A 15129-nucleotide genomic window follows, 5' to 3' on the forward strand; every position below is an offset into this window, starting at 1 on the left:
TGAGGTAACCCAATCACAGGAAAACACACATGGTATGCACTCACTGATCAGTGGATATTAGCCCAAAAGCTAGGAATACCCAAGGCACAATTCAGACCATGTGAAACTTAAGAAGGAAGACCAAAACGTGGATGCTTCAGTCCTTCTTAGAAGGGGAAACAAAATACTCATGGGACATAGAGGGTAGGAGGAAATTGGAAGAGAGGAGGGGAAGGGGAAAGGGGGGCAGGATCAGGTATGAGAGGAAACAGGGATATATACAGAAGGTCAGGAATTTGAACAGAAATGTGTAGCAATGGGAGATGGGAAACTGGGCGTAGTCATCAACAAGCCCCAGATGCCAGGAAAGCAGGAGGCTCCCAGGTCTCAACAGGATGAGATTAGGTAAAGTGCCCAACAGAGGAGAGGGAGAACCTGCAGAGACCATATCCAGAGGTTCCGTAAGGCCTCCAGTTAGGAGATAGGGCCAGCCACCCTTCTCAAAATTTTAACCCAGAATTGCTCCTGTCTAAAGAAATTCAGGGACAAAGAGTAGAGAAGAGGCTGAAGGAAAGGCCATCCAGAGACTGCCCCACCTGGGGATCCATCCCATAGGCAGCCACCAAACCCAGTTAGTTACTGTTGCTGATGCCAAGAAGTGCTTGCTGACAGGAGCCTGATAGAGCTGTCTCCTGAGAGGCTCTGCCAGAGCCTGACAAATACAGAGGCAGATGCTTGCAGCCAACCATTGGACTGAATACGGGGTCTCCAATGGAGGAGTTAGAGAAAGGACTGAAGGAGCTGAAGGGGTTTTCAACCCCATAAGAAGAACAACAATATCAACCAACCAGAGCCCTCAGAGCTTTCAGGGACTAAACCACTAATCCAGCAGTGCACATGGAGGAACCCATGGGTCTAGCCACATATGTAGCAGAGGATGGCATTGTCTGGCATCAATAGGAGGAGTCCTTGGTCCTGTGCAGGTTCAATTCCCCAGGATAGGGGGGAATGCTATGGTGGTGAGGTAGGAGAGGGAAGGGGAACATCCTCATAGAAGCAGGGGGAGGGGGATGATAGAGAGGCGAACCGGGGAAGGGGATAACATTCAAAATGTAAATACATAAAATATTCAGTAAAAGAAGGAAGAAAAAGAACTTAGCAGTCTTATTATAAAAGAGCTTAATAATTACTAACATGATTTTAGTAATTCTTATAGGATCATTATTAAGAATTAAGTAATCATCCATTTGTCTATATAACACCACTGCAAAACAGTGCACCTTCGGTGTTCTGCAAAGGTCTGTTCAAAAGGGTAGGTAATGCCGAGTGATTGTTATATATATTTAATAATAACAGGAAAAGTATATTAGCAGCGGGAACCTCTCCTAAAATGAAATTCTCCTCAGTCTTGCCTAGGGAAGCAATCCATCATTAACTTTGACAGTCTGTGACAGAGCCACCTCAGGAAGATCACCTTCTCGTTTTAGCTTCTCCCTGATGGCTCCTGGTAGGTGTAACCCTAGCCTTCTATCTAAGTTTATCTTAGCCTTTGTAACCAAAATAGGTACAGAACTTGCTTCTCTGGTAAATGAAGTAAATTAATGAAGTGAATTTTATAGATAGCTATGGGACCAGTTGTTGAGTGAGCTAGAGAGGATTCAGAGTTTGACATATGACAGCTTGTTACTAGACTTAGTGTCATAGCCTATGCCCCAACAAGCCAGGTTTGACTATTTGTCCTTGATAAGCCAACGCAAAGATCTAAATCAGTAGTAAAAGTCCAGGGGATATTTATTCAGTGTAGCTACTGAAGGAAGAGGGACAAAGATCTAATGACACCTCTAAGTGCACCTTGTGGGTCCTGAAGTGAGGTTGAGGTTTGAGTAGAGGGACAGAGTTATCCATATCCAAATGGTGCTGGCCTCATCGTTGTTTTAGCTTTACTCTCCAGCCAGGTGGTCTGTCAAGTTGAAAATCTCTTCCCAGGAAAAAAAGTTTCTTTTCTGGCTGGCTTAGGTTTTAGGATTTCTCCCAATATAAGATTTTCTGGAGAAATACCAATTCCTTGAGGCCTATCTTTTCAATAGTCAAATAGCCAAACTGAGGGCACAAGTATCACCTCAGAGGGTCTCCATTTTCACTGAATCAGTTACACAATGAGCTGGTCTGCAAGATTCAGAATTGATGTCTGATGTGAGCCATCAGCTCCCCTTTTACTACTGTATATAGGACATAGTTCTGTGACTAAGCATGTAGTTTTTCTAGAGGTTTGTTTTATTATTTAATATGCAAAGGTCTACTGGAAGTTTCCTTGAGGTGTTTTCTAGCTCTGGTTTCTTCAGTTCTGCTGCATGTCCACTTTTTAGACTGTCCTGGCTTGGTCAAATTTTCAACCTGAGTTATCATCAACAATATGCCTACTTTTGAATATTAATTTATTCATGTACACTGAGAACTGGAGGATCATTTTATATAAAGCAATTCATTTTAGTATGCCTACTTATATACTAGGTTTTTACACATACACTATCATACATAGGTATATGTATGTGTATATATAATATTTATACCTTATGATTATAAGCAATAAGTGTTATATACAATACATAAGGATTAAATGCAGTGTAATTATAAAAATGTGCATCTGTGTACTTGCCACAGTAAAGAACAATACCTAATGACTCTGAAACCTCTGGGGACCTTTTCCCTGAAACTATTTTTATTAAGTATTTTCATGCACTCAAAACTTTACAAGCACCATATATAAAAACATATGGCTAACTGTGAAAAAGAATGAGCATTACATCTAACACACTAGCAAATAAGTCAAAGATATGAAACAACTATGGACTGAAGCCATTACTGTGACTTTATTACAATAGTTACAAACAATAGTTTTGTGGTATACAATCATCACAATTACTCAAATTATATACAAATAGATCTTTATACAAGTCTACATAAAAAAAGACCCCCAATCACATTATCAACAAGATTTTTCTCTAAAAGTTATGGCCAAGGAGAAAAAAATTCACAGTTACTCTGCAAATACTTTAAATGCAGCAATCATATTGCACATAAAACAATCATAAACTTTAATGAGCAGATGTATATCTTTTAATTTAGTTTTTCTACAAAATGTACATTTCATGCAATACTTTACTGTATGCAGAATGGTAGAGCTAGAATAAACAGATTAACTTACAAACTGTTTCAATAATGGCCACAAAATTAGAATTATTTTGAAGTACCATTTAAAGTTATGCTGAAAAAATTGCAGAGTCAGAACTTAACGGACAGAGTCAGGTACTTCACAGATGGAGTTATTATTCTAGTGTTCTTCTTTGTCTTTTCCTTTCTTCTCCTTCTCATCCTGCAGGGCAGTCCCGAGTTTTTTGATGAGAACGGATAGCACCTTATCCAGTGGGTCCATCACTCCTCTCTGAAGCCATTTGGGAATAGTAGTCCTGGCATGGTGAAAGCCCAATTTTTGAAGAATGTAATCAACACCTACTGGATCAATCTTTCTTCCAGTCCAAGAAATTAATCTAAAACGGTAATCAGAAATGCTCGTTATGAAGGTACATAATGCATGAACATTACTGCACTCGCTTAATATACTCTGGATAAAGCACTTTAGGAGATATGTACGAATACTTGAGTCTAAAGGCCTTCTATTCATTGTAATAGCTCCTAAAAGTATATTATGTGTGCTGGTAAGTGTTGGGGGCTGGTCTGCTCTGGTGTTATATATGCAAATGCTAAATTCTGAACCCCATGATCTTGTTGCCCTCAGACCAGTGCCTTCTCATGTACAGTGGCCTTTGTTGTGTGAGCCTTACTCTCCAATTTAAAGCTATTGGTTAAATAAAAGTGGCTACAGCCAATTACTGGTGAGAATAGAGGTAGGTGTTGCTTCAGTTAGTGAGGGATGGGGATTGCAGGGGGGTGGGAGAAAGAGAGAGAGGGGGAAAGAAGACAGAAGACATTACTGCATTTGTACCTCTGAAAAATATGTGGCTCAAGTCTCTGCTGCAAAGAAGTGCCAAGTGCTTACTGCATGGAGCTGTGAAAGTGAAGCAGTAAGAAGCAAAGGAAGTCTAGAATGATGGATGCCAGGATAGTGGCATGTCTCCTGAGAAAAGCTGCAGGCATGGAGAACTCGCCCGAGAGAGTGGCTGTGTGTATTTTAGGAGACAGCCACTCAACCAACACCTTTGGAGCCTTGGTTTCTGCCCTGTTGGGTTTCAGTACTACTTTGGCCCAATCTTTCCTTGCCACACCCCCATTCTTCCATATGCCATGTGGAAGGTTTACTCTGTGCCACTGTATATTGGAAATATTAACTTGTTCTTTGATTGTATACTGGTTCTCAGTTAAGAAACTGCCCTAAGTCTCAAAAGAGACTTTGGAATTTTAAAAAGGGTTTGGACTATGAAAATGTTTGCAAGTGAATAAATACGTTTTTTCTTATGGGGTGGCTTTACGCCTCTGGGGAAGGAAGTAGGTATTATGATTTAAACATAAGCTATGTCTTCCATGGGCTGCATCGAACACCTGGTCCCAGCTGACGGCTGTGATGAAGATTGTGGGAATGGTGGACTCTTTAGGAGTGAGGCTTTCCTGGAGGAACTGGAGGTCACTAGAGGAAGGTTTTGAGGGGTTAGGGTCTGGCTACACTTCCTGTCACTTTTCTAGTTCTGCCTGTGTATACATTGTGAACAGCTGCCTCATACTGTGCCACCAAGGTGCAGTGTATTTTCTCTTAAAGCCATACTACTCCCGCACCCCCACCTTCAGCTTCTTGTCAAGCATCTGGTCACATCAGCTGGAAAGGCGTGCACACCCATTCTCACCTAAGAGTAGGCTCCAGATGCCATGTGTTGCACATAAAGTCTCGCCAGTCCACAGTGGTGTAAGTGATGCCATCTTCTCTGTCTCTGTCAGAGGAATTGTCATCGTGTATAATAACTGGACACTTTTGTCCTGGTCGAGTGGATAAAATCCGAGGTGGAAAAATGGCTATAATGATAATAATAATTATTATTATATGTATATATATAAAGTCAGATCTTAAGAACCATTACTAGCTCTATTACCATGCCAAGTTTCATTTAATTACACCTGTTAAAAGGTAGCTTAAAATAAGCCAGGGAAAAATAACAATTCTTATTATTTCTGAGAAAAGTGAGGTTGTGCCTGTGGTAAAGAATGTAGAGCTCACATTTGTGTCAGCAAGTGTAGGGCACTGGGATCGACAGTTAGATTTCCTACATGGTGACTAGTAGTTAACTGTGCTGGTCACATCTGTAATCCCAGCTGAGCAGGAGACTAAGGAGACTGTCTATTTCAAGCCAGATTAAAATTTGGTGATATTGTGCCTCAAAATAAAAATGTAAAGGAGGGTCAGGGGTTATGAATTCCATGGTAAAATAGTTTTTTAACTATGTGAAACCTTGAACCTTGAGTCTAAACTTCAACATAGCAAAAAAAGTTGTAGCTTGATGATTTTAAAAGTTTAGTTGGACTGTTATTTATATACCAGATTCAAATGAGTGTGTAATCAGTGTTTTTTCATTTGTTAATAGTTGTATAGTTACATAAAGTGTCAATAAGCAGCATTCTGTGTACAATCCTTTCCTCATGGTACTTAAGGAAAGTCTCTTTAAAGTTGGCTACCATAAACACACACATGTATGATCAAACCTGAAACACATATGGCTTTTTATGTGATCTAATTGAATAAACATAGCACTCATTTTGAAGTACAAACATCAAAACACAAAGTAGACATGAAACAATTGAATATGATGTTTGCTTTGCTGCTTTTATCGAATCTCTATTGGTAACAAGGTAGGCAGTACCAGAGTCAGAACACAGATACCTACATAAACGTTCTGCTGCTTACTGGGCTTTTATTACTGGTAGAAGTTACACTGCTATAGTATATCTCCAAGTTCTAGAAGTTTCGGATTTCTGTCTAGTCTCACATAATGGTGTAAACTATGTTTATCTGGGCCTATGCTTAAGTGACCTGTCTCAGTACCACTACCGCTACCAGAAACCACACGGTGAAGAAGCTAAGTGGTTGAGTGTCTGCTAGCACGCACGAGGCCCTGGATCCCAGCACTGGGGAAAACAAACACATTGATAATGAACCCACTGTAACTTTCTATTTCATAAACATGCAATAGTTGTACAATAAATACCGAATGAAGTAAATCCGCATGTTTGAGAGGACATTCTGTACCATTTCAAGTTACCTAACTTCATCAATAGCTATGGACAACCACAATACATTCAACCAACTCCACATAGGTTATTCGAGCCACTGTATGCAGTAACACAGTGTTACAACAACACTTATGTGCTAGAAAGGAAATTGGTGTTATCTAGCTCATGAAATCAAAACCAGGTCACTAAGGTCTAGGTAATTTACTTATAAAACAAAAATGTTCTCTGCATAGATTTATCTCCTTATTACTTTCTGCAACTATATGATATGCCTAATAATGCAACTTTATTAGGTAGCTGTTTTTTCAGTCATTTTACTTAAATCTGTAGTATTTCCTCCCATTTTCCTAACTTGCAAAAATCACCTATAAGGGCTTAACTGCAGACTTTTGTATTTTTAGAAACTTCTAAACTTTTTTTTTATTGATGTGTATATGTACATGTCTGCGTGTGTGTGTGTGTGTGTGTGTGTGTGTGTGTGTGTGTGTGTGTGTGTGTGTCAGGAGCTAGAAAAAGTGTTTGGTCCTCTGGAGCAGTAGCTGTAGATTGTTTTTGAGCTACCTTTCCAGTCCCTGATTTTTAAAAAAACAAAAAAACCCCAAAAAACAAAAAACCTCTTTCCTCTTTATGAAGAAACACCTCGTGATTAAAATGAGCACCATTGTGGGCCAGTCAGATGACTCAGCAGGGAGAGGTATTTGCCACCAGGGCTGATTTCCTGAATTTAACTTTTGGAAACAATATAGTTGAAGGAGAGAACAGATTCCTGTGAGCTCTCTTCTGACCTCTTTATGTGTGTCATGATGACTCTATCCCCCCAAAAAACGAAATAAATAAATGTAAAAAAAATGTAAAGAGTGCATGTATGCAGCAGAAACTCAGGAGTCTGTCAGACTGTCCTGGAAGTGCTACTGCATGACACTGCAGCCCAGAGGAAAAGGCATGCATCCTGTCCCTAGGCCATGAAGATATCCCCATGCTAATCCTCTACACTGACAGGAGAAAGGAAAACTATGCAGCCCACCCTTTTCCTTTTCTTTCAGATATGCTGACACTAGATCATGGAGAAACATGATGAGCTCAGCATCCATCGTCACACAGATGTGGTCCGTGAACTCTGTCACCACACTACACTCCACCTTGGGTTTCACGTTGGCATCTGAAATGATAAAGGCGTTTTACAGTGAAAAATTCCATGCAGCAAAGGCCTCTTCCATCAGTAAAGATTTACATGGATCCATGCAAATGCATTCACTGGTAATATAAGCGTAAAGATTCGAGAAGTGAGCAATGGCTACATGCGAAGGATTTAGACCAATGATGATGTATCAAAACATCCCTAGAATGCATCATTGTTCCTATAATACTTCTAGTAAATAAAGTCTAATTATTCTTCCTAGCATTTGGGAGAAAAGGCACAACTAGGCTAAATAAATTCACCATAGTCCACATATATCTAGTAAAAACATCAATTTGACTTACATCCCCACTTCTATTAAATTAACATACCGAAATGGCCTGCAGCAGGAGGGTAAGGGTAGTATGAAGCTTCTTTAGACTTTTCTTAGTAACTGTCAAGACTAAGGATATTCCCACATACCTTGTAATGAAGGCTCCTGGGGTTCTTGAACATGAATTGATTTAAATTCTAGCTGCATCCTGGGTAATGCAAAGATGGTCTCTGTTTCATGGTTGTAGCTAGAACCTCCTCGGAACCCACTCAACAAACTAGAATTCTTCACAGTAGTACTGTTCTCCGAGTTATTAGCATCAACATTACGAAGTAAGTTTAGCTCTACATCCAAAAACAGAAAGGGTTATGTTAACCAAGGGGCACTGTCACCACATTGCACAATGTGTTGAGGATGGTCACTTGTTGGGGGTTCATCTGTTGCTATCTATACAAACTTTAAATTCTGAACCCCAAGATCTGGTTGCCGACAGACAAGTGAATTCTCATGGACACCAGCCTTTGTCATGTAAATTTTGCTTCCCAATTTAAAGCTATTGGTGAATAAAAGGCTACAGTCGGTGGTAATTGGGCAAGAGAGAGAGAAAGGCAGGACCTGAAACCTGAGTGCATGACCAGGAGAAACGCACCCTGAGGACAGACTGATGGAGCAAAAGCAGCCCTGGCGAGACTCAAACAGTAAGTAACTAGGGGTGTATGGCTCAGATGTAAGTTAGAATAGCTCAGGGACTGCTCAATCTAGGCTTACAGCTTGTAAGTGAAAATACCAGGCTTTTGTGATTTTATATGGGATGGCTGGAATAAATAATTTACAATCACTAGAGCCTAGTGACAAAAAAAAGTATGTCTCTAAAAGTGATAAACTGTATTTAGACATAGGCAAATAAATGAAGCCTCAGAGTAATAGATTTAGCTAAATTGTACAAAGTGTGGCTTTAAAGATACTATATCAAATGCTAATCACTCTACAAGTTGTAAATAATGATATTCTAAAGAAGAAATGTCCATGTATACTTTACTGTTGTCAAACCCAAAGCTTTGTAATGTGAATTTTGGATAAACTCAATACCTGTGAGTTTTGGTTTCTCTAGTTTTAATATGTCTAGAACTGTCAATTTCAATCATGTCTAAATTGAATTTTATCAAACTGAATGGTCTATATAGATTGAACACTAAATATTATCCTGACCCTTGAAATTATGTAGAAATCTTATTTTTTGGAGCATTAACTACTCTATTGCTGTGAAGATTACTGCTATAGATACATAAACAGCTTCCTGGAACATCCTAGCTAAAAAAAAAATCTTAAAAAATACCCCAACAACATAAAAACCTCAACAACACCATATTCCAAGTGTATAAAAGTCAAAATAGGCCATAGTCTAATTTTCTCTTTTTTACCCATCCAGAATGTATGCCTATTCCTGAAAGATAATCTAAAATTACAAGGGACAAGTAATTTTTTTTTATTTAGAAAGATCATTTTTAAGTAAATCATTCAAATCGTAACATGATCTAATCAGCTTTGGCAAATACCAGATGATTGATAAAAACAATGTTACATATGCAAACTGAAAACAATCATATAGGAGCGACCTGACAAAATACTATAATTATTTACAGCACAATCTGGCAGTGACATAGTTGAACATCTTTTACACTCACTACGCCATGGGCAGGTTTTTGTGGTGATGCCTTGTTATCCTGGTTAGACCAGAGAAGTGGTGTAGTAGATGAGGAATTCACCAGAAGTATTTTCTTTACATTATGAATCGATAGGGGTAATATTATTGAAATTTTATTCCAGGTAAGTATAATTTTCATTTTTGGCATTTTGTTAGTTAGCCATATTCTACATTTCCCAAATGTCTAATTTTTAGAATAACTACAAAATATTTCTTCCAATAATTCTAAAATATTTACCAAATAGTACAAAATTAACAAATTTAATTTTATTTATTTAAAACCAATTTATTTAGGATGGTTTCAGTTATTTCTAGAATTTGAATCTGTAAAATATTGTAGGTGTTTGTTTCTTGCATTAAATAACTACTTTGTGTAGCAACAGAAATAAAATGGAAACTGTATCAAGACATGAAAACTTGACCTCTACTTGATTTCTGAACAGCTGACAGAGCTCAAAATAAAACAAGAAACAAAATAGGCCCAACACAGGCTAAATCTTTCTTCACCTTCATTCCTTGTGGCAGTGACATAGTTGAACCATTCTTTTACACTCGCTACTCCATGGGGTGGGTTTTCGTGGCGACGCCTTGTTATCTTGGTTATTGTTGCCATTGGGCTTTCCAGAGCACCACATGGTTTGGTAACCATGGTATTATGACCCAGATGAAAATCCAAGGTTTGAACAATGTATGTAGAGTGATCGCTAGAGCCTACAATGCAAGAAAAACATCACAAGTAATAAACTGTCTTTATAGCTAAGAAAATAACTGTGGCATCAGAGTATCAGATGTAGTTAAGCTATACATAGAGTAGGAAAGGCTAAGTAAGTGAGGAAGCCCACACAGAGTTAACTGGATTTATCTCAGTGAGATGAAGAACATGTTAACATCTTGTTAAGAAACCTTGGAGTGGGTCAGTCAGTGGTGTACATCTGTATACGGCTGTAGAAGCAGAGGTAGGGGATTGTGAGTTACAGGATAACCTGGGCTAATGAGTAAGACACTGTTACAAAGCAAAACACAAGGAAAAACGCTGAAACACTGAATAGGAAACTGCTCAAAGGAACTACTTTTTTTTTTTTTTTTTTTTTAGATTTTTATTAGTTCTTTGAGAATTTTGTGTATGTTTTGGTATCTTTTTCAAAAAACCCACCAGGGCGAATTTGTGTTGCCCAAAGATTTCTGGAGGTATCCAGGGTTCTATTACTATCTTTATGTTTTATAACGCAGTTTTGTCTGACAGAGAATCTTGTCACGCCATCACTGTCCTCATGTTTTTACAAGGAATATTTCTAGATAACATGCTAAGGCCAGTTACAGCAGCACTAAATTTAAGTAGTATGGAGTAAGAGGGCAAGTTTAGAAGTATGTTTAGATGTTTCCTTAACAAGTCTATACTTTACAAATGCTGATTCACTAACAGTGAACTCCCTGATCTTTTAGGTATAGGATAACAAATAGAGATCGATTTCTCCAATAAAATAAGTCAGAAGCAGCCAGTGAGATGACTCAGGGGATAAAGGCACTTGCTACCAAGCCTAACAACCGAATTTAACCCCTAAAATCTACATGACGGAAGCTGAGGACCAACTTCTCAAATTACATCTGTGGTATAGCACAAACGAACCCTTCCAAAACAAACTATTGCAAACACTCAAAAGTACAAAGGAGGTCAGGGATGGGTTAGTGTATAAAGCATTTGTTGTGCAAGTATGAGATCCCAAGCTTCAATCCCTAGAACCAATGTAAAGCTGGAAACAGATTTATGTGTTTCTAATCCCAGGACTCATATAGTGAGATGTAAGGTGGACACAGGAGAATCCCTGGCAGCACGAGTCGGCTAGCCCCAGATTGCCCTCTAACTTCCACAATGCACACTGTGGCATGCACATGCCTTTACTCACAGACATACATATACATACAGCATACAAAACCACATAAACACCATACACAAACATACACACATCATACCCAGACACACTTATGCCATACACATAGATAGACAGAGAGACAGAGACACACACACACACACACACACACACACACACACTCCTCAAAAACCAACAAAATATCAAAGAAAGAAAAATGACTTAAGCCATTTATGATCATGTCAGAGATACAAAGAATAAAAGCTGGAAATGTCAGGTTACCATCTTCCCAGATTTTCTGAGCTTCAGTCCAAAAGGCAATGTTTGGTTCTTCTAAATGAAAAAGGGCCCAGGACTTTGAACGAAAATTTGGACCATGAAAACAAGCCAGGGTCATGTGATTTCCATGCAAGCTCATGGATCCTCCAAACTGCATCCCATCTTCTGGTAATGGAACCTGAAATAAGGAGATGTGGCATCCAGACACCACCTTCAACACGCCAGGCCAGTGTCGATGGTGTGCAGCATCAAGCACTACAAGAAAACCAAGAGACATCTGTCAGTCTTGAAATGGTCTCTAGTGTCCTGAGCAGGGTAAAGGCAGAGGTGAGTCTGTTCTACAGTCACGTGTGATGTGTGACGTGTGTCTGGGGGCGCTAAGCAACTGTTAGAGACAGTGGGAAAAGGTGATGCCTAGGGATGGACAGGGCTTGGGAAAGTATGGACTCTCAAATACTCACACCTCTCACAACTGCGATATCTACAATGCTGACTGACTTACAAAGAGCCTGAATGGTATTTCACAGAAATTCTACATAACAAGAAACAAGGCATTGTCAGTTATGTCTATCAACTTTTCACAGGTTAAAAAAACAAAAATGAGGGTTTTCTGTTTCTTTCTTTCCCACATGCTTTCTACTTAAAGCAAGGTCAGATGACTAGCACTATCAGCACCACTCTAGGAGCCAGTTAGAACTCCGATTCTTAAGTCTACTCACTATCTCCTGCATCAGATCTGCTCTTCAAAAGAATGTCCTGGGTTGAGCACAGCTCAGTGATAGAGCATTTGCATGACATGTGGAAAGTCCTGACTTCATTCCTTAGCACTTCAAAATATAGATTTCCAGGTATTATACATGCACATTAATGTTTGAAAAGGGCCAATCAATCAATCAAGGAATTCAGATTGAGATTTTTTTCATTTATTCCAGTAATGTCCTTTTTTGCTGTTTACCTTTTTTTTTTTTAATCAGCACTACCAAAGATTATTCATTGTATTTAACTGGTCTTAACAAGGACGTTTTAAAATAAAGTAAGCCATACACTTTGTGCAGTACCACAATTTACACATGCTTGCTCACAGCAGTGCTTATAAAGAACATAAAGGAGTAGAGGACTAAGACATGACACCACAAGCAAGTCACTGAGAGTATGGTTTCCTGCAGAGAACTGGCCATATCTATTTAATAGCTATAGTCAGACAAAAAGGGACGATGCCAAAGTGAAGGAGAGTAAAGATAGGCAACAACTGGATTTAAACTTTAAACACGGGTAGGACAAACTAGTTGGAACTTGTGGGTTGGTCATGGAGTTGGAATAGTGCCTTAAAGGCAGAGATAAAGAACTGGCACAGTAGGACGCTGGAGTGTAAAAACCGGTTGGTGATACTTTGATAAAACAACATTCCAGGAAGGCCAGGGCTGCACAGAGAAACCCTGACTCGAAAAACAAAGCAAAGTAAAACAAACAAACAAACAAACAAACAAACAAGTGTATAAATATGTAGGGAACAAGTAGAATGTTTACGCTCTGAGCTGCTTCACAGTGATGATTCTGAGGCAGGAATATGACCCTTCACTTTTGTTTACATTTTCTAGCTTGCTTTTAATGTGTATGCATTATTTCTATGATAAAAACTAATTAAGAAGTTATCTCAGGCATAGTGGTGCACGCCTCAATCCCAGTACTTAGGAGGTCAGCCTGGTCTACATAATTAGTTCCAGGACAGCTAGGGCCATGTAGAGAAGCCCCGTGTCAAACAAACAAACCACCCAACCATAAACCAAGCAACCAATCAACCGAGAGCCGCTGAGTTGTCCTCCTCCTGCTGACTACTGATCACATTTGCCACTGTCATCCTGGTTAAAGGTACCATCACCTGTCTGCAGTTCCACAGTGTCCTCCCTGTGTCCATTCCTAAGTGCCTGAATGGTCTGTTCTCCCCACAGTAGCCATGGTGATTATTTACAAAGGAGTACTTTAAGACAAGGTAAACCAAAAGATACCAACTATCTTAAAAACTCTACAATACTCATCATATAAAAACCTTATTTTTGTCCTGCACCTGTTAACCAATATTGTTCTTACTGATCATTCTGCTCCGTTCAGAGGTTATTTTAATGCCCCTCATTTCCCTCAAATCCCCGCATCCATTGAGAACATGTCAGGCAAGGGCCCTACCCCTGAATTACACCCCCAGATCATTGTGACCACTTCTTTTTTGAGACAGGGTCTTATACTAAGTTGCCCAAATTGCCTCTGAACTTGATCTGTAGTCTCCTGCCTCAGCTTCCCAAGTAGTTAAGATTAGAGATATGCATTATTTCTATGATAAAAATTAGGTCCTGTTTTAGTAAAAATAAAAAAAAAAAGATTGCCTTTACCCTGCTAGGTCCAGCACTGCAGTGCCCCAAGACATCTGCTAGATATCTTGTCAGAAACACACATCCCAACTCAGCGGCGGCCCAGAACAGCCACCGCACACCTTTCCTACACTCAAACCATCACACAAAAGGACACAACACAATAATCTTTGACGAAGTTGGTAAGATATAACTGCCCACCTAAACATACAAAGCCTGGTACCATCCATCCCTTGAGAACATTAATAACGTGTAAATACACAGAGCAGAATCGTCACCTGCCATGGCTTCTCCCTCTCCCTCCTGTCTCTTTATCCTTTCTGTCCCAGTCTCCTCCTCTTCCTTCAAACTTCTCTCCCACCCATCCTTCCTTCTCCTCCAATGACAGGCCTCCTTCTATCCTGTACCTGCCCATCACCTGTACTTTACAAATTCAATGGGGAGAAGGTTCTGGTGAAGTCACCTGAGTCCTGAGTATGTGACTAGGCAGCTGTCCTTGGGGCAGTGGAATTAACATCAAAATACAGATAACTTCAAGGCAAACCACAACAAGGTCCAGCAATGACTCTCAAATAGCCAACTCTATGAGGAACAACAGGAGCTTCAGACTTCCACAGCCCTCTGCTCAGAACTTTCCCAGCATGCTACCTCAGGTTTCTCATCCACTCACTCAGATCTACTAACATGCCGCGTCAGACAAGGCTTCCCTAGTCATCTGTTCTGAAATAGCCATTATTCCACTTTAACCTTCTCTGTATCCTTCCCATGCCTTGTTTTTTTTTAAAAAATAAGCACTTCTACCTGAAACCATGGCTTTCATATATTCAATTATCGTCTCCAGCTCCTATTTGAATGTAAAGCCCATGAGTTAGGGATGGTCGAATCTTGCAACTCTTGTGCCTAGAGAAGTACCAAAGCATGTAGTTGTTGCTTAATAACTAAAAGCTAATTTCTTAATTACTGAGTGAAAGACAATAACCTGCCTAATATCTGGGTTAATCAACAGACTCAGTTATTTTACATCCTCAGCCATGCCACGAATCAGCATCTAACATCGCCACAGAGTAGGCATGCTGCACCTAAGCTGTGGTGAAGGGAAAAGCAATTCCTTCCCAAAGGCAGCTGGCACCATTCCTAGGAGCCCAGTCAGTACTCTGCTGAGGGATGGGATGAAGAGCCCACAGGATTCTTTCTACATACAGGATATAAATGTGTTACTTAAGAATATAACATACAGGGAAGATAAAAAT

The 15129-nt window shown here is 39.6% G+C and overlaps 1 protein-coding gene across 1 annotated transcript in view; it reads right to left on the bottom strand.

Annotated features, from left to right (window-relative positions):
* Positions 1-2825: 2825 nt before the first annotated feature.
* Positions 2826-15129, bottom strand: part of Kiaa1109 (KIAA1109 ortholog) — a 182077-nt gene continuing 169773 nt past the window's right edge. The window contains exons 81-86 of the mRNA XM_032898488.1: positions 11520-11771; positions 9877-10080; positions 7814-8008; positions 7238-7372; positions 4836-5001; positions 2826-3527 (exon numbers count right to left, since the gene is read on the bottom strand). Coding sequence (XP_032754379.1) covers positions 3311-3527; positions 4836-5001; positions 7238-7372; positions 7814-8008; positions 9877-10080; positions 11520-11771 — 1169 coding nt within the window. The 3' untranslated portion in view covers positions 2826-3310. The remainder of the gene's footprint in view (positions 3528-4835; positions 5002-7237; positions 7373-7813; positions 8009-9876; positions 10081-11519; positions 11772-15129) is intronic.

Source organism: Rattus rattus, chromosome 3, assembly GCF_011064425.1.
Source record: "Rattus rattus isolate New Zealand chromosome 3, Rrattus_CSIRO_v1, whole genome shotgun sequence".
Taxonomy (NCBI): Eukaryota; Metazoa; Chordata; class Mammalia; order Rodentia; family Muridae; genus Rattus; species Rattus rattus.